The sequence below is a fragment of the Kogia breviceps genome, chromosome 10 (genome assembly GCF_026419965.1).
Source record: "Kogia breviceps isolate mKogBre1 chromosome 10, mKogBre1 haplotype 1, whole genome shotgun sequence".
In the NCBI taxonomy this organism is placed as follows: domain Eukaryota; kingdom Metazoa; phylum Chordata; class Mammalia; order Artiodactyla; family Physeteridae; genus Kogia; species Kogia breviceps.
The window spans coordinates 40,513,160-40,535,231 of NC_081319.1; the positions used below are offsets into that span (position 1 = coordinate 40,513,160).

Sequence of the window (22,072 nt, forward strand, 5' to 3'; positions counted from 1 at the left end):
AACATGAGTTCACATAAATAGAGCACAAGGTCAAGAAACTGAAGTTGGGAGTGGTCAAGACAACAAGGGTAAGCCAGGCGCATCAAGAGGGTTTCAGACATTACAGCCATGTGACAGTGGACGGCAGGTGCCAGAATCCAGGCACCGCTCCACGGTGCGGCTTCAGCCCCACCTGACTTGTGACAAGCCGAGGAGTGACCACTCGCTTCTTTAAACTCTCTCCTCAGGGACTTCCCTGGTGGCTCAGTGGTTAAGAATCTGCCTGCCAATGCAGGGGACATGGGTTTGATCCCTGGTCTGGGAAGTTCCTACATGCCGCAGAGCAAATAAGCCCATGAGCCACAACTACTGCGCCAGCGCTCTAAGCCCAAGAGCCACAACTACTGAGCCCATGTGCTACAACTACTGAAGCCTGCATACCTAGAGCCCATGCTCCGCAACAAGAGAAGCCACCGCAAGGAGAAGCCCATGCACTGCAACAAAGAGTAGCCCCCGCTCGTCACAACTAGAGAAAGCCCGTGCGCAGCAACGAAGACCCAACGCAGACAAAAATAAATAAAATTAAATCTTTAAAAAACAACAACAACAACTCTCTCCTCAGATTTCTGGAAGAACCAGCTGTAATTTAAAATGTAATCAGGTAGCTAGTGGGAAGCAGCCACACAGCACAGGGAGATCAGCTTGGTGCTTTGTGTCCACCTAGAGTGGTGGGATAGGGAGAGTGGGAGGGAGACGCAAGAGGGAGGAGATATGGGGCTATATATATACATATAGCTGATTCACTTTGTTATACAGCAGAAACTAACACAACACTGTAAAGCAATTATACTCCAATAAAGATGTTAAAAAAAAAAGTAATCAGGAAGTGACTTCCCTGGAGGTCCAGTGGTTAAGACTTCGCCTTCCAATGCAGGGGTTGTGGGTTTGATCCCTGGTCGGGGAGCCAAGATCCCACATGCCTTGCAGCCAAAAAACCAAAACATAAAACAGAAGAAATATTGTAACAAATTCATTAAAGACTTTAAAAATGGTCCACATCAAAAAAATCTAAAAAAAAAAAAAAATGTAATCAGGAAAATTCTATTCACAACAGCAACAATAACCATAGCCTACCTAAAATGAACTTAAAGGAATAAATTTACATATTTTTTTAAAGTACAAAACTTGGTAAAAGGACACAAAATATGGGAGTTCCTGATGATGAAACTTTTTTGCGTAAAGAGACAAAACCCTCCTAAATTAACCTATGTAACATAACTACAATCAAAGTCTGGATAGACTTTTTGGGCACTTGACAAATTGTCAAATCTGTGTGGAAGAAGAGATGCATGAGAACAGTAGGATTCTGTGACAGAGAATGTGAAAAGGGCACGCCACACACATCCACATGCATGCAAGCACAGCCACTCAGGGCAGGGCAGGGCAGGGCAGTACGGGTGCCTGGCCCAAGGCTCAGCCTCCATGCTTCTGCGTCACGTCACCGCCTGCTTACAAGGACAATCTGATTATACAGAAAACACATACAGCACCCTCCACCTTGGCCTTCCCCAGGATGCCAGCATGCTTTACCTCCCTGCCTCCCACTCATACCCCCCGCCCCCAAGGCCATGAGGTGTTCCTGATGAGGAACACCCACCCAACCCGCTTCCCTTCCAGGGCTCCCCGTGCTGGCTCATGCTTCCCCACCAACCCGCTCTTCCTCCCTCCTCCATCTGACCAGTCACTGTCTTTTCCAGCTCTTTAATAACCCCAGAAGAGAGCTCCTGCACTGCTGCTACTGGCATTCTCACCTATCCTGTGCCCCCATCTCTGATCTTGCCTGACCCCACTGCTACTGGGGACTTTTCCTAAAGGCAAACTCAGCTGTGTCATTCCACCAATTACCACCAGTCAGCAGACCTAGCATCCACAGGATCAATCAAGACTCCTACCTGAGACACCTAAGGGCTTGGTGTTCTGGCTCCTGCTCACCTGTTCGCACCATCGCCAAGCACTCAGACCCATGTTCACAATCCTCTAGTTGCTCGCTTGCACCCTGGTTCCATGCCTCTGCGCCCTCTATCTGGAGTGCCCTCTCCATCCCTGTCCCTGGAAAACTTATACTCACTCTTCAAGAATAGCCTGCTTTATTCAGGAGGCTGAGGTGTACCTCTCCCCTCATGTGGGTGCTTCCTCTCTGGGCTGTGGCTGCCCCAAGAGCACCCTCAGTCACCTCTGTGCTGCCAGCACCTCACAACAAGCCTGAGGGCGACGCTTAAGAAACACATCTAGTTTGGGAGGAAAAAGGCTGAACAAATTTGAGTACAAATATTGAAGAATGAATGCGCTATACACTCCACAATATATAAAGAACTCTCATAACTCAACAATAAAACGATTTGACTAAAAAGTGGGCAAAGGACTTAAATAGACATTTCTACAAAGATACATAAATGGCCAATAAGCACAAGAAAAGATGCTCAACATCACTAATCATTAGGGAAATGCAAATCAAAACCACAATGAGATACCACCTCATACCCATTAGGATGACTACTATAAAATAAATAAAATGAAAGAAAAGAACAAGTGTTAGTGAGGCTGTGGAGAAATTAGAACACTTGTGCACTGTTGGTAGGAACGTATAACAGTACACTATGAAAACAGTGTGGCAGTTCCTCAAAAAATTAAGAATAGAATTACCATATGATCTAGCAATTCCAATTCTGGGGATTAAAAGCAGAGTCTCGAAGAGATATTTGTTCACTGCAGCCTTGTTTCACAATGGCCAAAAAGTGGACCCAAGAGTCCATCAATGGATGAATGGATAAACAAAATATGATATATACATACAATTGAATATTATCAGCCTTTACAAAGAGAGAAACTCTGACACTTGCTACAACATGAATGAACCTTGAGGACATTATGCTAAGTGACATAAACCAGTCACAAAAGGACACTGTGTGATTTCACTTATGTGACAAGTAGTCAAATTTGCAGAAACAGAAAGTAGAATGGTGGTTGCCAGGGGCTGGGGGGAAGGGAGGATGGGGAGCTGTTTACTGGGTATAGAGATTCAGTTTTCCAGGATGAATAAGTTCTAGAGACTGGGTGATCAACAACATGGCTGCACTTAATACTAATAAATTGTACACTTAAAAGTGACTAAGGGGCTTCCCTGGTGGCGCAGTGGTTGAGAATCCGCCTGCCGATGCAGGGGATGCGAGTTCGTGCCCTGGTCCGGGAAGAGCCCACATGCCGCAGAGCGGCTGGGCCCGTGAGCCATGGCCGCTGAGCCTGCGCGTCCGGAGCCTGTGCTCCGCAACGGGAGAGGCCACAACAGTGAGAGGCCCTCGTACCGCCAAAAAAAAAAAAAAAAAGTGACTAAGATGCTAAATTTTATATTTTGTGTATTTTACCACAATTTAACAAACATACAAACAAAAAAGGCTATGAGCATAGATAGAGAACAGAGAACGGGCTGGGGAGGAATGTGATCACAACTTGCTGCACATGGTCTCGGTTTAAAGTGCCTCCTTCATCCAAGCAGAAAAGCATCCTCACCCTCGGCACTAGAGACATTTTGGACCAGGCAATTCTTTGTTGTGAGTGGCTGGCCTGTGCATTGTGGGACGTTTAGCAGCATCCCTGGCGTCATACCAGGTAGCAATCTTCTCCTTGAGGCCGCCAAAAATGTCTCTAGACGTTACCAAATGTCCCCTGGGGGGACAAAATCCCCCCAAAATTGAGAACCCCTGAGGTAGAGGTGCTCTAAGGGAGACGGCAGTTTCCCAGACATTAAACACAGAAAGCATGGTTGAATTTCTGAGAGAGACGATTTCCCCAGGCAGGAGTATAGAAAAAGGAGATGTTTATAGAGAGTGGGAGAGGAAAAGGAGCCTGGAGTGACCCAGAGACAAGGAAAGCAGGTATAATCCAGGGGCTGAGGAAAAGATGCCCCACAGTGCCAAAGCCACAGACCATTCAAGCAGAGCAAGGACTGAGGAGATGCTGGTAAGCCTGGCAAAGCTGCCCCAGTCAGCCAACAATCACCAGGCGCTATGAGGATGTGAAGGGAACCAGCAACCATGGCATGGGCTATGATGCTGGAGTGGAAAAAGAATGCAAACCACAAGCACGGAGAGCTGTGTGCAGGGAAGCAGGGCCTGGGGAAGGGATTAGAACACTGAAGAATTTTTTTTAGCTGTGCCGTGCCGCTTGCGGGATCCTAGTTCCCCCAACCAAGGATCAAAACTGTGCCCTCGGCAGTGAAAGTGTGGCATCCTAACCACTGGACCGCTAGGGAACTCCCCAACACTGAAGAAAGAATCAGAAAAGAATCAGATGAGGAAAGAACTGAAAATTAAATAAAAGCGTAGGAGACAAGATGGAGGAGACAGAGAGGACAGAGAAAAGAGAAGGGTCGTGTGGGAGCCCAGGACAGGAAGAGGGACCCTGCCTCCTCAGACCCAGGAGAAGCAGTGACAATGAAGGTCTGCAGACCATGAGTGGGAGAGAAGCTGAAGGAATACAGCTTTGTCCTTGTCAAGAGTGAAGACCTAGGAATGTGAGGAAGATTCAAGGTTGGCACAGCCATGAAGGGAGCCAATTAGAAATGGAAAGAAGGCTGGGAGCAACAATGAAGGTCTAGGAAATGCTGCACAACCAAAAACTGAAAGCAACCCACGTCCCACCACTGGGAAGTGAGAGAAGTGACTATTATTCTTCCATTGTAAGTAAGAGAGGACTGTGTGGCTACAAGGAAAAACCTAAATACATGAAATAACAGGGAAAGAAAAACAGAAACCCAAATAGAAGTCTCACCATGGTGCTGTACAGAGGGAGTGTTCTCCATAAAGGGGTTCTTCTCTGTGGGTTTTGAAACCACAGAAAGTAGATAACTACAGTGGCAAGAAAATAATATTAATCTATTCCGTCACTGGCTGAAGCAAAAAAGGAACCACAAGGTGGGAAGGGCTTAGGACAGGTGAGTGGTCGAACACCCTGCCAACCTAAACCTAGGTGCAGCTGACACCAGAAAGACCGTCACTTCAAGAAGTTCTCAGGAGGGAGGTCTGAATGGTTTTCGCTAGGGGAGGGTCACCTTGAACAGCTGGCAGGCAGCAGCCGCAGCCTGCCTCTCGGCGTCGATCTTCTTGCTGCCATAGCCTTCTACCTCCACGCTCTTGGGCCACTTTATGTGGAGGGTGACTTTCTGAGGAAGAGAAGAGAAGAATCAGGACCCTTGCCTCTCTAGACTACAAAGGTATAACAAACCACATGGAGAATCAACATCAAAGCTGTAGACCTCACAGCAGCAGGGCTGAGTACAAGACAGAACCCCAATCCCATCATTAACTCTGTGGAAGGCTCAGACTCCCCCACCCTCAAGCCACTGTCCCACCTCAAGCTGTTTTGCTTCTTCAAAGTGCCATGTTCTAGCCAGAGGGCAAGGTGGGACCCATCTTCATCCTTAAAAATTTTCATTCAGAATGGTTTGCCTGCATGCTTCCTGTGGGTCCCAGGACCTACAAGACTCTGGGACCAGGAATTATCATCAACTCGAACCCTCTACAGTTCCAGTTAGTTGGAAGGGACCAAATCCAGGGCCCAGTACAGAGGCCTATCTTACACAAGATAAGAACGTCTCACTTCACTTGCCCGTGTTCCCCTTCCCTAAACCAGGCTCTTCTCCAGACTTGGCTTTGCTCTGAGATTCTCTGCTGACCGTTCTCAATTCAGAAAACCCACTCTATGGCCTCCCCGACAAGAAATCTGAGACAGAAAAGAGCATCCAGTCTCCTTCCTGAGAATCAGACCAATATGTCTCCTTGCCACCAGCAGAGTTACCTTTTTCTTTGGTCCATTTGTGTGCACGTAGACCAATTTGTCTTTTGCATGCGAGATGCCAAGGGCTCTTCCAATCACACTGTTGAGAAGATTTTTGGGCTGTGGAAACTCTTTTAATAGGTCCCTAGAAGCTAAGAAAATAAGAATAAAAGCATTATAGTTGTGCTTTTCCTTCTAAAAACTCTGTGGGGTGTGTGTCAGGACAACCCTGGACTGGATACTGAGGATGTCGGCTCATGATCCCAAACCACCCAGGAGCAACTTAAAAAGGAGGGAGAATGACTTCAGGGTTTACAGGGGACAGTGGGGCTAGAGCCAATGCACGATCATCTCCTGAAAGAGAAGGGCCAACGCCCCCCACACCACAGAGGGGAACCAGCCAGGATCCTCTTCCCCACCCAAGCTTCCGAGTTAACACTTTAGCTACAGAAGCCTACCTGGCAACAACTCCCCCAATCTGATGTCTGAAAGAACGCACTAAACAAAAAACAAAATTGACCACACACACACAGTGGAGATCAAGACAATGCAAGGCCCCTCCTAAAATAACAGACACACAACAAGGAGGATTGGCGCGGAGTCTGAATACCAGGCCCCAGTTCTCAACTCTACCTGAACACTGTGCAAAATGCCACCCCAGAGCCAGATTATGTGTAGGGACACTGATTCGAGACCTCCTTAGCTTAGACACGGGCATGAGCTATTCCTCCCGGGAGTTCACTGCAGTGAACCAAGTGGAGGCAGGATGCATCAAACCCCGTGAGAGGTTTATTACACTTTGGATCAATCCCAGAGCACAAATGGGTGAGATGTCCACCTAGAAGCATCTTGTGCCAAACACAGGACTTAGACCATGAAGAAGCCTGCTGAGAGTGGCTGAAAACTAAAGGAAGAGCCCCAAAGCACCAGAGTGGACCTTCAAGAGATGCAGAGTCAGAGACCAGCAGAAGGGATGGGAAGCCTTTTCATTCTCCACCCAGAGTCTCTGGCATTATAATTCACAAGTAATTTTGTAGGAGGTACATATATGCACCTGTGCACCTGCATGCATCAATCATATCACCTGGGGAGCTTCCTCACAGCACTGCCCACCCTGATCCCCACAGGGCACTTGAGAATGGCAATGATGTTAGGGAAGTCTGTATTTTGAAAAAGCTCCTCCAGGAGTTCTGCTGTAACTCTGCTGCCTGGGTTGAGGCTATTTCCTTGGAGCAGACTCCTGTGTCAACTGGCCAAGAGGGAGGATTCTGCCTGGCCCTGACTCCCTCTAAATGTTAACTTGTAAAGCAACTGAGAATCGAGTAGACGAGAAACAGTATGTAAGCAGACTCAAAGGAGTTCCAGCCCACAGGAGGACCCAACTTTAAATAGCCCACTAGACACACATATAATAGCAGACGTGCAATGGTACCCCCTCCAGCTTTATAGGGCAGAGGCTGGCTCTCTCTGTCCATCCTTGATGGGCAGGGATGCTCTTACCAGTTTCATTTCCTGCACCATTCAGGAGGCACCGCGCTCGGGTCCACTAGAGCAATCATTCTGTATTCGAGATTCTGAAGTCTCAGGTGTATTTTGAGCTCTGCCTTTCTCACAACAGCGAGGATGTGCTTAACCTTGATGTTCTAACCCTTGACCACCGACCTGGCAGGAACTGGACGTTTACCTGTTTTCCCCAACTCCCTTGTAGTACGCACCTATCACCTATTGTTGCCAGGTGCAAGCGCTCCAGTCCCAGAATCTCCGCGCCTGGGGACCATTTGGGCCTGAGCCACACTGAGCTTTACAACAGCAGGGCTCCGGCCTGCCACTGAATGGCGGTCTCAGCCATACAAGAGAGGGCCCGACCCCAGCCCGCGCCCCTAGCTCTGTCATCCCCCGAAGTCAAGGGCGTCGCAGCCTGGCTGCCCCTGCCCTCACCGTTCACCATGCTTCCGTCGCCTTCCCCAGGCCCGTCGGGGGCCGCCCCCGCCTCAGCGGCCGCCTTCGTCCCCTGGGGGCGGATGCAGCCTGTCGAGAGGCCGCGCGGGCGTCCCTGTCGCCCGGGAGTGTAGGGAGCCAGCGGCCGCAGGCGCGGAGAGACGCCGGCGGCCAGCGCCATGAGTCTCCTGGCGGCCGCCATCTCGCTCCCACCCGCCCCCGCGACTCCGGAGCCCGGCAGGGATAGGGCAGAAGGGCAGGAGCGAGCGGCCCGGGCGCCGCGCGCCCCCTGCCGTACGGGCGGACCCGGGACCGAGCTGAGATGGCTCCCGCCCCACGCAGCCCAGGGCCTCCAGCGCGGCACGCTCCAGTCAACCGGTGGGCCGACCAGACCAGGGCTGGAACCCTGCCGAAATCACTCCCCCAGTAAATCCAACCCACAGACTCGTCATCTGAAGCTGAGGCAGGAAGAGAGAGTGGGGCTTCTTGGGAAATAGTACAGGCCTTAGCTTAATGTCCATCCAAGGAAATGAACTTGAAGTTCCCCCTAGGTCCTACTTATTGCAGGTAAATACCTCCCACATGCCCTTACAAATTGGCCTGCACTCCCGGCCAGTAGAGCGTAAGACCATTGCTAAGCTGGGGCACAGCCACCTCATTTAATGGCTTACAAAGTAAACCTGGTGAAGAATCTGGAGCCAGGACAGGGAAGACCTCTTGAACATAAGCAAACCAGGTTTACTCTCCAGAGCTGGAGTCAAAGATGTAAAGTACCCAACTTGGACACTGTGCCCAAGAATTGAGCTGTTCCAGCAGTGAAAGTCTGAAGCTGCTGTTCTGTGCTTGTTTGAAAGCCAGATAGGATTCTGCTTCCAAACTACTACACCTGGGTTCTGGCCAGGCTCATTCCTCTTCCTCTTCTGGCACTGAGGAGCAGGGTTTTGGGTCAGGTGGGAGTCAGACTGGATCTGCATGTTGGGACAGCGGCGGTGACAGCAAGGGCCTCAAGGTCTCAATCCCTTGGAAGGAGGCCTTGGTCAGAGGTTGGCAGTGCAGTTGGGGTGCAGCTGGCGGTGGGGAGCTGTTTGTTGTTTGTTTCTTAATTCTAGATGTGATTCCAACAATCCCCTTAAGAGATTGTTGAAACATTACTGGGAGCCACCACCCCCAGAGTTTCTTAGCCATTAGGTCTGGAATAGGGCCCAAGATCTGCATTTTTAACAAGTTTCCAGATAATACTGAGGTTGCTGGTCTGGGATCACACTCAGAACTGCTGGCCTATGGCGAGAACATGGGATTTGAGTCCTAACACTTGGGCTTAGCCCCAAGTCTACCAGGTGCCAGCTGTGAACCTTGGGCCATTTTATCACTGGGGAAAATAAGGACAAACTTGCTCTACTCATTTGGTATGGCTGTGGTTAATATAAAATGGGAATGTTTGGAAGGGGGCTTTGCAGAGTGCTCTGATAGAGACGCCTCTGCCCTCTGAGATCTGAGACAACAAGGGAGAGGTCCCTTAGAAGCAGACCCAGAGCTAAATGGGGCAGCTTCAACTCCTGCTCCTCCATTCCCTCCTCAGTAGGTTTTTAACCAGGAAAGGGCAAAAAAGGGAAGGTGGCTCTGGCAGCAATGGTCTGACGTCACAAAGGGACATCACCATCCATGTCAAACACCCCTACCCAGATCATCCATATAGGGACGGAAAGACCCTTGGGGTAGAACATGATTTACAAAGGCTTTGAATTTGGCCAAGTGGCACTTTAGTTTGCCAAAACCTAAGGCATCCACCCAACTTCAGGAGTACTTTTCAAGGATTGTTAGCAGCCCAAATTCCCTCAAAAGAATCCAGAAGCTTAGCAAGCCTGGGAGTGGCAGCAGTAGCTGAGGCCAAATTTTGAAAATTATGGTGTCTGAAAGCTGAAGGAGGCAACAGCCGAAACCTCATCTGGAAAGCAGGGCCTGGGTCTATCTTGGTCTATCTATCTCAGAATAGCACTCTGCTCTGACAGCCACTTAGGCTAAGGTTGAAATGCTATGATTTCATGGATTTGCTTCCAAAGGGGCCAAAGTGAAAAGATACACACAAAGTGATTGTCCATGAGCTGTTCATTGTTCAAGCCAGGTGATAGGTACATAAGGGATTTACTATACTATTTTCTGAATTTCCTATTTCATTTACTTCATCTGGGTTCTAACAGCTGGTGTCACCTTGAGCATATATTTCACCTCTGCAAACCTCATTGCCTTTTGTAAAATGAGGGCAACTCTTAGACTAGCTCCTGGAACCATTCTGGTTCTGTGATCTCCCCATTGGTCTAGAGCAGGGGTGGCCAAAGTGTAGCCTGAAGACCAAACCCACCCACTGCCTGTTTTTAAAAATAAAGTTTATTGGAACATAGCCATGCTCACTTGTTTCTGTATTATCTATTACTGTTTTCATGCTATAATGGCAGAGTTAAGTAGCTGCAAGGGAAACCATATGGCCTGGAAAGCCTGGAATGTGTACTCTCTGATCCTTACAGAAAGTTTGCTGACTCCTGCTTTAGAGGACCTTGAAGAAAGTTAAAGAGGCTCAGGCATGCCCCTGGTTCCTTTCCAGCAACATTAAGCTTTCTCTTCCACTCTCCATTCTTTGGGGAGAGAAAGTTGACTCCTCTGCCTGTGAAAAAGGAGGGAAGTTCCGTAAAAATGAAGGGTTTACTGGCTCAGAGATCTTGCCATCACTTCTGGATCAAGCACAATGTCTGGTACTCAAAGTGCTAAACAATGACATCTAGAAGAATGGGATTAAGGTTAAAGGATCTGCTGAATACACAGGAGGATGTTGTAGGATTCTAAACTTTGGAGGCCCCAGGAAAAAGCAACAGGTGGAAGCCCAAGACAGTCCAGACTTTGGGCAGACCAGAGAACTTCTGGAGGGAAAGTGAGAGGGACCACTGACAGCTGAAAAAACCAGATGTCTCGGCCAAAGTTCTGTCAACTTAATCACAGTTAGATATTTTATGGATGGTCAAAAAGGCAAGAAATGGTCCACCTGGTTGGCAACAAGAAAGGTAAGGGGAACAAAAAAAAGAAAGAAAAAAGAAAAAGAAAGGTAAGGGGACCTACAGGGGCTGGGTGGCCACCCTGACCACCCAACACATTCTCACGGCTCTCCCATCCATGTACGTATAGCCCCAAGGTCCCTTGAGGTAAACCACCACACCAAGAGGTGACACGTCTATATCAGGGAATGGACAGGACCAGTCCTGTGGTCCCCAGAATCCTGCCGGAAGGCGTGTTATCCCATGTTGCTTTCTAGCTGCTCTACATCTCAGATCTGCACAGGTGGGGAAGATTCGCAGGGGATAGTTGGGGGCAAGTTTCTTAATTTATTCACCCTTTACTTTGGAATGTGGCCTTGGTAAAAGGTTGGCCATAGAGGGAAGGGTAGATTGGGAAAAGAGGTGATATCTTTTTCCAATTCCAAATCTGACTCTGATGGGCACTGTAACCTATTTAAGTGGCCACTATTTTCTGAGCATTGTTTTCCTATATGAACACCAGAGAGATTGTTTCTACCCTGCACTTCCTTCTTCCGGACAGAGGTACCAGCAAAGCCGGCAGGGAATCAGAATGCATGGCAGAAAGGTCCAAGAGTCACGTGGACTAAGAGATTGTTGCTTCTGTGATAAAGGAACAGAGGCAAGAACACTTTATAGCTTAAAAAAGAAAGAGAAGGCAAAGATGCATACACCCAGATACCTTCTGGAGGTGGAGCTGTGAGGAGACAATCAGGCTGGGGGGCAGGGGGAGGGGGGTGTCTGTCTTCCTCTGGGGAAGACAGTGCAGGCCTGTTGGGCTGCCCCACAGGGAGCAGCTGCCCCTCCCAAGAGCAGCGGCCTTCTCTTCTGCATGTGCTCAAGGAGGCACTGCCTAGCCATGCTGCCTGGTTAATCCCAACTAACCATCTTTAAGCTTAGCCAAAGCACATCTGACACTCTCAGAGCCACTCACCTGCCATGTTGGAAATGTTAACGTTCAGCCTTTTCGAGTTACAGGGCATTTTAAGAAAGAAAGAAAAAAGGGCAATCAACTCTTGTTTTGGCAACGGTAGGGGGTGGCATTTCTTTAATACCTAAGTCAAATGGTCACAGGGGCCAGAAGTACTTATTTCTATACTGCTGTCTATAGTCAGGGCCACTGTGGCAGGAGGACAGTGCATGTAGAAACCACATGGGAACACGGCAGCAGTGTGTGCTGCAGAAACTGAGGTGCTGTGTGTTCCCCACACCCTTCCTGAGCTCTTGACCTTCAAAGCACTTTACAGACAGAGCCTAAAGTGGACATGCTGTCTCCAAATAAGGCAAAGACTCTATGAACTATAATAGTGTTCTTCCACTAAAAAAATGAGGGAGGGGTGTGAACAGGTGGCAAATGGAGTTGGGAAGAGCAGCTGTCAGGACAAGAGGCCGCCAGGAGCACTGGTCTTAGCAGACCTGGAAAAGATCTAAGTCTGAGGGAAGAGAAGAGACACTCACGGGCAGAGATGCTTCCCTGGGTCCTATTACTGGCCCCATCCCTGGGTACCAGTGGGATCTGAGGTCAGCTGTCACCTGTTGGGGAGCTCCGACATTCTCCCCAATCAAAAGGAGAGCCGACCTTGCCAAATGGACTGAGATACAGATTCTAATGTCAGTAAAGTGCTTTGAGGTGCTGGGGGAGATAGGGAAGTGATTTGTCGGGCACCCCCAAAGCCTCCAAGATGGAGGGCACTAAGCCGAGTCAGGCTCTCTGTTCTGGCCCTGCTACAAGCACCCTGAACTTTCTGAGGCACCTGAGCCAGAGACTGCCTAGAAGGTCCAAGCCCTCTGATTCTCCACACTGGTGCCAGACACCCAGACTGAGCCTAGGCTTTATTCCTGGTCACACCAGGAGGCCCGATGAGACTGTAGGGTCTAAGCCAAGAGGCCAAGCATCATGAAATAACCCAAACCTTTCCAAATGATGTCTCCCTGAGGGCTCCAAGAGCTCTACTAACCCCACTACTCCTCACCCACTTTCCAGAGGTCTATGGCCCTGGCACCCGGGGTCCTGCTGCCACCCACCTCCCCACAGTCCCTGGACCAACCTGGTGCTGGAGGCATGGCTCCTCCCTTACCTCGAGAAATGGTCCCTCCAGGGGCAGGGTTGACACACATGGGTGGAAGACGGGGTGGGGGAAGTTTGCACTGACGCTGCCTGTGCTGGGCCCGATCTGGGGAAAGAGAAAGGGCATCAGGGTGACATGTTCTCACCCCTCACAGTTACAAACCCCTGGATTGACTCACCCCAGAGCACCCGTGAGGAGCTCTGGGCAGCAGAGCTGCTGGACCATATCTGGAGCCAGTCACAGGTTCTGAGAAACAGTGCCACCAATGCCACACAGAAAAAAGGCATTGTCTTATACAGACATGATACGTGACAGCCTCGTACAGATCCCCTCTTGGCTCTCAGAAAAGCCCTCAAACTCTCCCTGTTCTTTTAGCCACGCTCCATGAGTGTAACGCCCATTCCACATGCTTCTCTAGTCTCATGGTACCATGCACATCACCAGGGTTCTTCCACTTATTTGTCATCCACTTACGTAAGCTACCCCTGTATCTGCTATGGGTTCCCCAGATAAGCCACCAGATCTCAGATTATTCTCTCCCTCTAAGAACTGGTGAGAGAGGGACTAATTGACTGCTGGTGTCCTCCCCAAGAGGCAATATCAGACCCACCCTTACCAGCCTTCTCTTTCTTTCTAAAAGTTAATGATTTACTATTCCAAATATTTCCATTCCTTTGGAGACTAAATACTACCCATCAGTGGGTACATAAAGTACACTTTTAAGAAGTTCCAAAATTTTGATATACATGAACTAAAATTAAGACGCTCACTCCGTGTTTCATGGGAAGGTGGGAATGTACGGCTAAGAAAGGTTTAAGGTCTTTAAAAGCACAGAAATAGTGAAAACATCAGATAATCATTGGTCTGGAGGAAAAGGTGCAAGAACTCTCTGCTCTCTCTGACCCACACGTTTTGGTATAATAAATGGGGCAGGAGAGAAGCAGGGAGAGACAGTCATACACACTCTACACACTTGAGCAACAGCCTGTAGTGCTAAAATGATGCCCCTTTCTATAATGCAAATTAGCTCATGTACAATTGGTAAATGGGGGAACGATATCAATAAACATAAGAACCCTTGGTTCAAATCTGATTTTTCTAAGGCAAGGGAACTAAAAAGCAGGAGTGGAATGATAATTTTCAGCAGGAAAAGAAAAAAAGCCCCTTCAGCTGTATTTTTTAAAAATTAAAATCAAGTGCCTGTAGGGAATCGAGGTGGTAGATACATGGGTGGTCACTACACAACTTCTTCAACATTTCAGTATTTCTGAAGTTTTTTCATAATAAAATGTTAGGGGAAAGCAGGTACTTGTACTCAGGTCTCCTTCCCCCACATTCCCAGCTGCACACACTCGTTAATGGTTGCCCCACTGGCTCAGAGCTCTACCTCCACCTGCGCTGTCTCAGCAACTGCCAGCTTCATTCTCATTAAAAGGCTCAATGTACATTTGTAGCATCACACTGAGCTGCCTGCTTTGGTGGTCCAAAGCTCCTTCCCAGGTACCAATGACTGTTTTTGTCATCTTCTGTTCATAAAGTTGCAGGTGTACAGCCTCAACTGTTTTTCCCATAAGCCCTCTTAAAACATTGCAGGTGTGTGATTTTGCAGAAAACATATATACTGTTACAGCAGAAATGTTGTTACTTCTGGAACAAAGTGCCTAAGATCAAGGTTATCTTGGAACTAATTCTAGCTCTGCCTTGAAGCTAAGGTTGTAAATGACCAGCTCAACTTCTCCTTTCCTGTTTGAGGAAGGTCTTCATTCATATCCAAGGATGCTGGCTTGAAAAAAAAGAGAATAAATGATTTGATGATTATTTTATTTCATTAAGCATTTTCAGTAACTGGGGGAAGGTTGTTACAATTCCACAACAAAATCACTGAGCCCGCTTCTGACCACTGGAGCTGGAGGAAAATTGCCCATTCTTGTGGTTGATACAGTATTTTTCAAAGTTTTGTGCTGACTGTAAAAGACTCAGCTCACTCTTTGTGGCCTGATTCTGATGGCATTACAGCTGAGAAGACAAGAAACCTGTGTTAAGATGCTGGCTAAGGCAATAACAGGTTACTTACCAGGCACACAAGTGTTCTAGTTGGGAGGCGTTGGCAGCTCTGGTTAACTACATAATAGGAAAGATGGTAGCCCCAAGACCCAGTAGGCCACTGTCCACAATGCTGCAGGGAATTGCTAGGGCCATTACCTTCAGAACCATCAAATGGCCCATTCCATTAAGATCGTAAAGCCCTGAGTGCCAGAAAGCATCTCTGAAACACAACTATCTCCACCCTAGTGGCTTGTACACAGGAGGTGCTCAATTTTGCAGCCATACAACACACTGCATGTTGAGGCCAGGTGGTCACTCTCCAGAAAAACATGGGCTACGGGGCTGTACCCCAAATAGATCAACCTACTCTCATTTATTAAAGGCCTGCCAACCCATGGCTAAGGGCTGGGGACACACTACAGCCCAGTGCTTTTCCTATATCATCTCTAAACCTCACTATACCCCTGAAGATAGGGGCTGGGAAACAGGTAAGTTAACACCTTGTTAGTGTTAGTGGGGACCAGATTTGAACCCTAGCCATTCTGAATCAAGCTTTATATCATGTTAAATTTTCTCTCAAGATTCACAATGCCCTACAGAGCTCCTAATTTCACCATGAGGAACAAAGAAATACATAAAAACTCCATAAGAGATAAAGAAGTCCTATACAACAATAAAGTGGCACAAGGCCACCCATGACCAATTGCCAAGGTCATGATGCAAACCACAAATGAGACCAGCATTCATAAGACAGGAGAGGGCATTCAGCCTTACAGCCATGAAAAGACAGGTTTGCCTGAAGGAAAATATTCAAATCAGCAACTCTTTCTGATTAATGGTTTTCCCGGAGACCTTCAAGCATAAAATAGTTCTTGGTAGAAACACAAAACATTTACCTGTGTGGAAAGCGAGGTCCCAAATCAGACTCTGTCTGATTATTATGTCCTGAAGCTACTTAATACCATGGATTTGTGAATTTACCAGGTGTCAGGCCCTGTTCTAAGCTCTTTACCCATAGTAACTCATCTGATCCTCGGAACAACCCTATGCCCACTTAAATAGTAAGGAAGGAGGCACAGCGAGGCTCGGTCACCACCCAAGCCTCCTTGGCCAGCAAGAGGCAGAAGTGAGATGTGAACCAGGCATCTGGGTCTGCATCTTTGGCTCAGGGAGGTTCTGCTGCCTCCCATGAAGCTGAGTGCTGACAGTGCCACCCCTGAAGGAAAACCTCTTGAACAAATCAATTTCCAGCCTAGAAAGCAAAATCACAAATGCTATAAAGGAATTTTGCCCCGAAAACTCTCTCATCTGATACCATTTCCCTATCACAGGGAGGAGGAGGATTGTGATTTTATTGGGCTCTCTATCTCTTTACGAAATCAGTACTGTTAATTCAGACGCTCCCACCAGGAGAGAACCTGTCTTCATCCTTTTACAACTGGGTGGACAACAAAGCCCACTGATGAGGAGATAAACACAAAGCAATTTAATGAACTTAATTTTCAGCTCAAAATGTGCTATCCACACTAAACTCGAGTTCAATGTTTCCCTTTTCAGACACAGTTAACCAACACAATGAGGATGACAGATTAATTTTTTCATGCAATATGTAAACAGATCGAGTGGTTGAAGATAAACAAGGAGACAGGAAGAGGCTGCTCTGAGACCTGGAACATCCAGCCTCCTTCTGGCCCCATTCAGTGGGTTACATACAGCACCATCTGGCCAAGGTTTTCCAGGCCTCTACGAACATAAGTTGGAGAGGAGACACAACTGGGAGGATCTTTTTCATCAGCACTTATGGATGGCCTGTTATGGTTCTCATTTATTTGTAAAATGTGCCCAGCTTAGGAGGCTCACAGTCAGCTTCAATACAGGTGACACAGGCCTTTTACTCTTTATTTCCTTAAAGAAGAAAAGTCCTGCTCCTATCTAAGATATACAATGCCCTTGGGATCTGGCCCCTTCAAGTCTTCACCACCTATATCTCTTCCTGTAAGCAGCCCTTGAATGCTACCCTCTCGCCCTGCCATGGCTCAATTCTGCTACTGCTTATGCAATCCTCTCACCTCAGCTGTTGGAGGGTACTGATTTCAAGACTTGCCACAATTTCTCTAACCACTAATATAAAACAATGACTCAGTCCATTTCCACCAGCTTTTACTGAGGTCTATGGTGTGCAAAATGCTATGCCAGGTACCATGGATGATAAAAGAGCACAACAGGCCCCAGCTGCGCGGAGCTTCTAATCTAGTGATGCAATGAGTAATTCAGATAGACTAAACACGAGAAAGTACAGATGTGGTGCTGAGGATATCAAAGAGAAGAGAAATTGTCTTTGGTTGACAGAATCAAAAATGGCTCACAGAGGAAATGGTGTAAAACACTGGCCTAGAAAAATAGTAGGATTTCAATAAGCAGCGAATATGCAGGCGAGGGTATTCAGGGAGAGGGGTGGCAAATGTACACAAAGGCCTAGACAAGGGGTGGCAAGGGTTATAAACACCATGCAAGAGGAAGGCTGAGAAAGGACTTTGCAAAGTCACCCAAAGAGGGGGGTCCAAAGACTACACACTGGTGAGGGACTTTCACAGCCTTCATAGCTGCCTATGACAGGGAGGAAGGGCGTGAGGCCACAAGCACAATTATAATCTTACCTTTTCTGAATGAGTCCAGGCTGAACATTTCTGGCCAGGAGAGAAAGCTGGAATCCTAAGAAGGAGGGCCGAGAGGCAATGGTTAATATTCATGGTCCAGAAACCCACAGAGAAGATTTCAATAACACAGAGAGCACTGTCCAGAAGACAAGAAAAAATTAAGTTCTTCACTAATGAGCCCCAACTGCTCCCAGTCTTAAGGATGGAAGGGCCATCTCCACTACAAAGTAATTACATGTCTTTGTTTCTAATTGAGAGCTTTCTTTTGCCTGTCCTAAACTCCCTGATCCCTGCTAAACAGAAAGGGATGCATTTCATCGTGAGAGACATATATTTCCACCTCATCACAATACTTGCAGTTATCCTGGGACGTGTAGGAAGAAATGAAATCCTACATGGACCCCTTTTTTCATGTGGCGTCAGGAAATGGGACTGATGATTGCCTTATGGACAAACTGGTGTACTGGGCTTTCATAAAACCTAGTCAAGCCCCTAGGAATGGGACTTGACTGACAGTATCAAAGAGTAACTGTAGAGTGATTCAAAATAAAAAGCTTTTCATGGCGGAGTCTCTATGAAATAACAAATATTAAGTTAAGGTTCAACTGTTGGCCAAAAATTTTGCTGCATTTTGCTCATTAGTACATTTAACTGAGGAATATACCTCGAGACTTAAACACACACACACACACACACACACACACACACACACACACACACACACAAATAAGTAACACCTCTGGTTTAACAATTTTGTTTTAAAAAACACTCCAGCTCACACTTACAGATTTTTTTGTTCGTTTGTTTGTTTTGTTTTGTTTTGGCTGCCCCATGCAGCATGCAGGATCTTAGTTACCCGACCAAGGATTGTACCCATGCTCCCTGCAGTGGAAGCACAGTCTTAACCACTGGACCACCAGGGAAGTCCCTACAGATGTTTCTAATACTGTAGTACTCTTGTGTTGGTGCAGTAATCCTATGTGGCATTAGTTTAAAAACATCTACACAACATTTTAGCAAATAATGATGATGTCCAACATTACTAGGAGTCTAATGGGGCCTACACTCCTGTTCCTGACTGCTATTCCCTCTCATTATCAAATCATGGGGAGGTGGGGGTGGAGGGCTGACCTGGGGACGAATCTTTCAGGTCCATAGCAGGTCTGCCCTGATGGCCTCCTCTCCCCCAGGGATGCCGGAAATTTCAGCCGATAGGATATGGTAGCTCAGAGAGAAAACTTCAATACAATATCAACAATAATACAATTTACTTTAATAAGTTACATTCTATAGACTCCTTCTATCCAAATTAAAAGAAAAGGGGTGTAATTTGAGATTCTAATTTTAAAGAAACTCTCAATATTATAAAATCTAAAACATCTAAGCGATTATTATTTAAGAAACAATACTTTCTTGCTAAGAAGTTTTAAGTTCATTTGCTTGTAAACAGACTCTTGGTTTTGCTTTTTTAAAAAGCCCCTGATCCTCTCCACACCAACCAAGGTTCATATTACACTATCTTTTCATGTATCAGTCTTAAAAAATATACTATGAGATTCCAGATAGGATCTTTTAGAGATATTTTACAGAGCTCTAGAAAATTTCATAGAGATCTAAAAGAAAACCGCCTTCATGGTTATACAGTATTATGTTAGAAACCTTTATGGTTTAGAGTTTCTCTAAAATAATCTAGAGATAAGTTAAATAATATTATGTCAAGATTTCTTACATAGTGAAACCTAACTCCAGACAGAATCACTATGAGATGATTCAAGGACAGAGAGAGGGTATAACTTAAAATGATGCCCTTCTTCCAAGACAGTCACAAATGGATTCAATACATGCCTTTTGCTTTACAGTGTGGCTGGACATGAGACCCACCACTGCTTTGTGTGCATGGCTAAATCAACTTACCTTACAAGAGCAGTGACAGTCTCAGATTTTGTGCGCTTTTGAACTGGAGCTGAATTCTCTCTTTGCTATTCCTCATCACGAGGCTGGGCCTCCTCCTGGGAAGTACAATGCTGGATCACTAAAGTGATGGCCTCCGCAGGGAAAGAAAGTTGCTCCGGCCCACTGAAATTCATCTACTAACTCTGACAACAAGGACAAGTTATGTTAGTGGCATGAAACACACACAGTACACTTTGGCCTCACTTCAGGACCTGCCATGACCCACTCTATACCCTTCAAACTGTGAGCTGCCCTACATCCGCACCTGTAAGATACCAAGAAAGATATGTCATGGTCAAGAGGGATGTGTTGTCCCGAAAGCATTTTCTCCAAGCCCAGAGCAAAACTTACTTCAGTTTTGAGTTCTACTCCCATCTGACTATAATATGAATCGATCTAAGGTAGATAAAGAAGCTCTTCCAGATTGGGAAAATAACAAAATTAAATGCTAAGTACCATTTTTATAGTTTACAAAGTACTTCCACCAACTTTATCTCACTTAACCTTTGCAACTACCCAATGAGGTAGGAAATATCCTTCCCAGAGAAGGAAATTGAGGCAGATTTTCCCATATTAGTTTACACAACTTGCCCAAGATGCTATAACTGCCTCAGGGCAGAATGCAAACCTGCAGTTAAGGTACTGAGCTCCAAAGTTTTCCATGCATATACTATACCACTTATTTCCATGATATCATGCTGTTTCCATGATATCATGCTGTTGCCTATTCATTCTTTGAAAGAATATTTTATACTGACATCTTCAAAGGTTGAAAGAGGAAAGAACTTTGATAAACTCTGGACCACGATCCCATAAATTAAAACACTTTGAAAGTATCTTTTGAGTAAAGCGACAACCTACATAGGAAGAAAATGCAGCAAAGGATGTACTTCCTGTACCTAAAACAGCTACATAAATAAAGACCACTATATAAATCCCAAATACTACATCAGGAAAAAAAATTCTCCCTCCTGGCAACTCCAAGACTCCAAGTGTAAATTATAAAATGTAGTCAAGACCCACAATGACGGCGGGATTACCGCCTTTAAAGAAACTGCAAGGGAAACCATCAAAGTCTCATTTCGCTCTGGCCAGTAAGTTGCAACCAAAAACAGGCTGAGAATCTGCAAGTGGCCATCTGCAGTCCACTTGCTACAGCGTATGACAAGCCCCTGTGGATGGGGGTTGCAAAGTGGACAACCTCTGCCTTGCAAAATCACAATTAAGGTGACCAGTGTTGCTACACGAGGACTAATTAGACAGCATGCTACCGCCATACTCCTGGCTCAGGGGCTCTGAGGACCCCTGGGACTCCAGTTCACTGCAAACAAAGGACCCAACATGCATTAGGTCTTCCCCTGCGAAACGGGACAAGTCACCACCAGCAAACAAAGAACACCTCACCCCTTGGCCTCCCCCAGTGACAAGGTCGGTGCAAAAGGGGGCAAACCAGGGGGGCCAGAATACACCAGGCCTTTTTGTGGACGAACGGTCCAGGCGGCACGGGGGCAGACAAAGGTCCCAGGGCACTCCGGGGGCTTCCTCCAGGCCCTGCCTCGGGAAACAGAGCATCCCCTGAGGCAGAGGCGTCGTTGCGCCAATGAAGCGGCCTCTCCCGCGGCCCCCGCGGTGCCCCTGGCTACGAGGCCCGCCCTGGCGGACCGGTCTGGCCCCCGCCCCCGCCCCCGCCCCGGCTCCATGGCAACGGCAGGCCGAGGCCTGGTTGCTCACGGCTCGGCCCGGCCGGCTTCCCGGGCAGGCCTCGGATGCCCGGCCTGCTCCTCCGGCCCGCCCGCTTCTCCGCCCCACTCTCCGCCAAGCTGGCGGTCGGACTCGGACCCCTCCTCGCGCTGACCACCCCCGGCCGCGGGAAGCTCCTCAATGGGGCACGAAAAGGGAGAATCAAAAGCCCAATTCACCTGTTGTTACAGATGTGAAACAAGCCTCGGTGCACCGCGCATGAGCCGCGGGCCCCCCCCCAACCACGGCCGGACTACAACTCCCACCAGCGGCGGCGCGGCCCCTTCCGGGTCCCGTGGCGGAAGTCCCGCCGGCCGGCGGCGCTCCCCACCTCGCGCCCCCAGCCCCGCCTCCCGCGCTGGACCCCGCGTCTCCGCGGGTCTCCATGTGGTCTCTCGCCCGGGGCCCGCAGTGGCCGCCCAGGGCTCGCGCCGCCGAGCAGCCAACCGGCGGCGAGACCCCGGCGCGGGGCCCAATGAGGGACGGGCGAGGCGGGACTTCCGGCGGGAGCGCGAGGGGCCCTGGGGGTGCCGAGGTAGCGAGGCTGAGCGGCTGTGCTCTCGCAGAGGGTTAGCATCCAGAGTGTGAGAGCGGCAGGGCCTTCGGGTCCTCTGCGCGCCTGACCCGCTCCTCCCGCTGCGAGTGAGCAGGCCGGATCAGGGCTGAGCCAGGAACGAAATCCACCTCGCGCTCCGGGCTTCCACCCGCCTTCCTCGCTGCGGCTCGTTGCCACGCCTCTTCTCTTCTCCATCTCCCCTCTGATTTTGTTTCTTTAGGGAGATGAGAATTTTTGCCT

The 22,072-nt window shown here is 48.0% G+C and overlaps 1 protein-coding gene across 20 annotated transcripts in view; it reads right to left on the minus strand.

Moving 5' to 3' along the window:
* Window positions 1-21,697, minus strand: part of DHX30 (DExH-box helicase 30) — a 30,826-nt gene extending 9,129 nt beyond the window's left edge. For 2 of the 20 annotated variants that reach the window (XM_067044429.1, XM_067044427.1), the window contains exons 1-8: window positions 21,456-21,540; window positions 19,498-19,679; window positions 18,715-18,821; window positions 17,584-17,638; window positions 12,890-12,985; window positions 11,746-11,774; window positions 5,833-5,963; window positions 5,087-5,197 (exon numbers count right to left, since the gene is read on the minus strand). In XM_067044429.1, the coding sequence (XP_066900530.1) occupies window positions 5,087-5,197; window positions 5,833-5,963; window positions 11,746-11,774; window positions 12,890-12,985; window positions 17,584-17,638; window positions 18,715-18,739 (447 nt within the window). In that variant the 5' untranslated portion in view covers window positions 18,740-18,821; window positions 19,498-19,679; window positions 21,456-21,540. Of the gene's footprint in view, window positions 1-5,086; window positions 5,198-5,832; window positions 5,964-7,311; window positions 8,107-11,745; window positions 11,775-12,889; window positions 12,986-17,583; window positions 17,639-18,714; window positions 18,822-19,497; window positions 19,680-20,940; window positions 21,200-21,455 lie in introns of those variants that run through there. The other 18 variants (XM_067044443.1, XM_067044441.1, XM_067044434.1 and 15 more) reach the window with 17 other exon arrangements.
* Window positions 21,698-22,072: the final 375 nt, after the last annotated feature.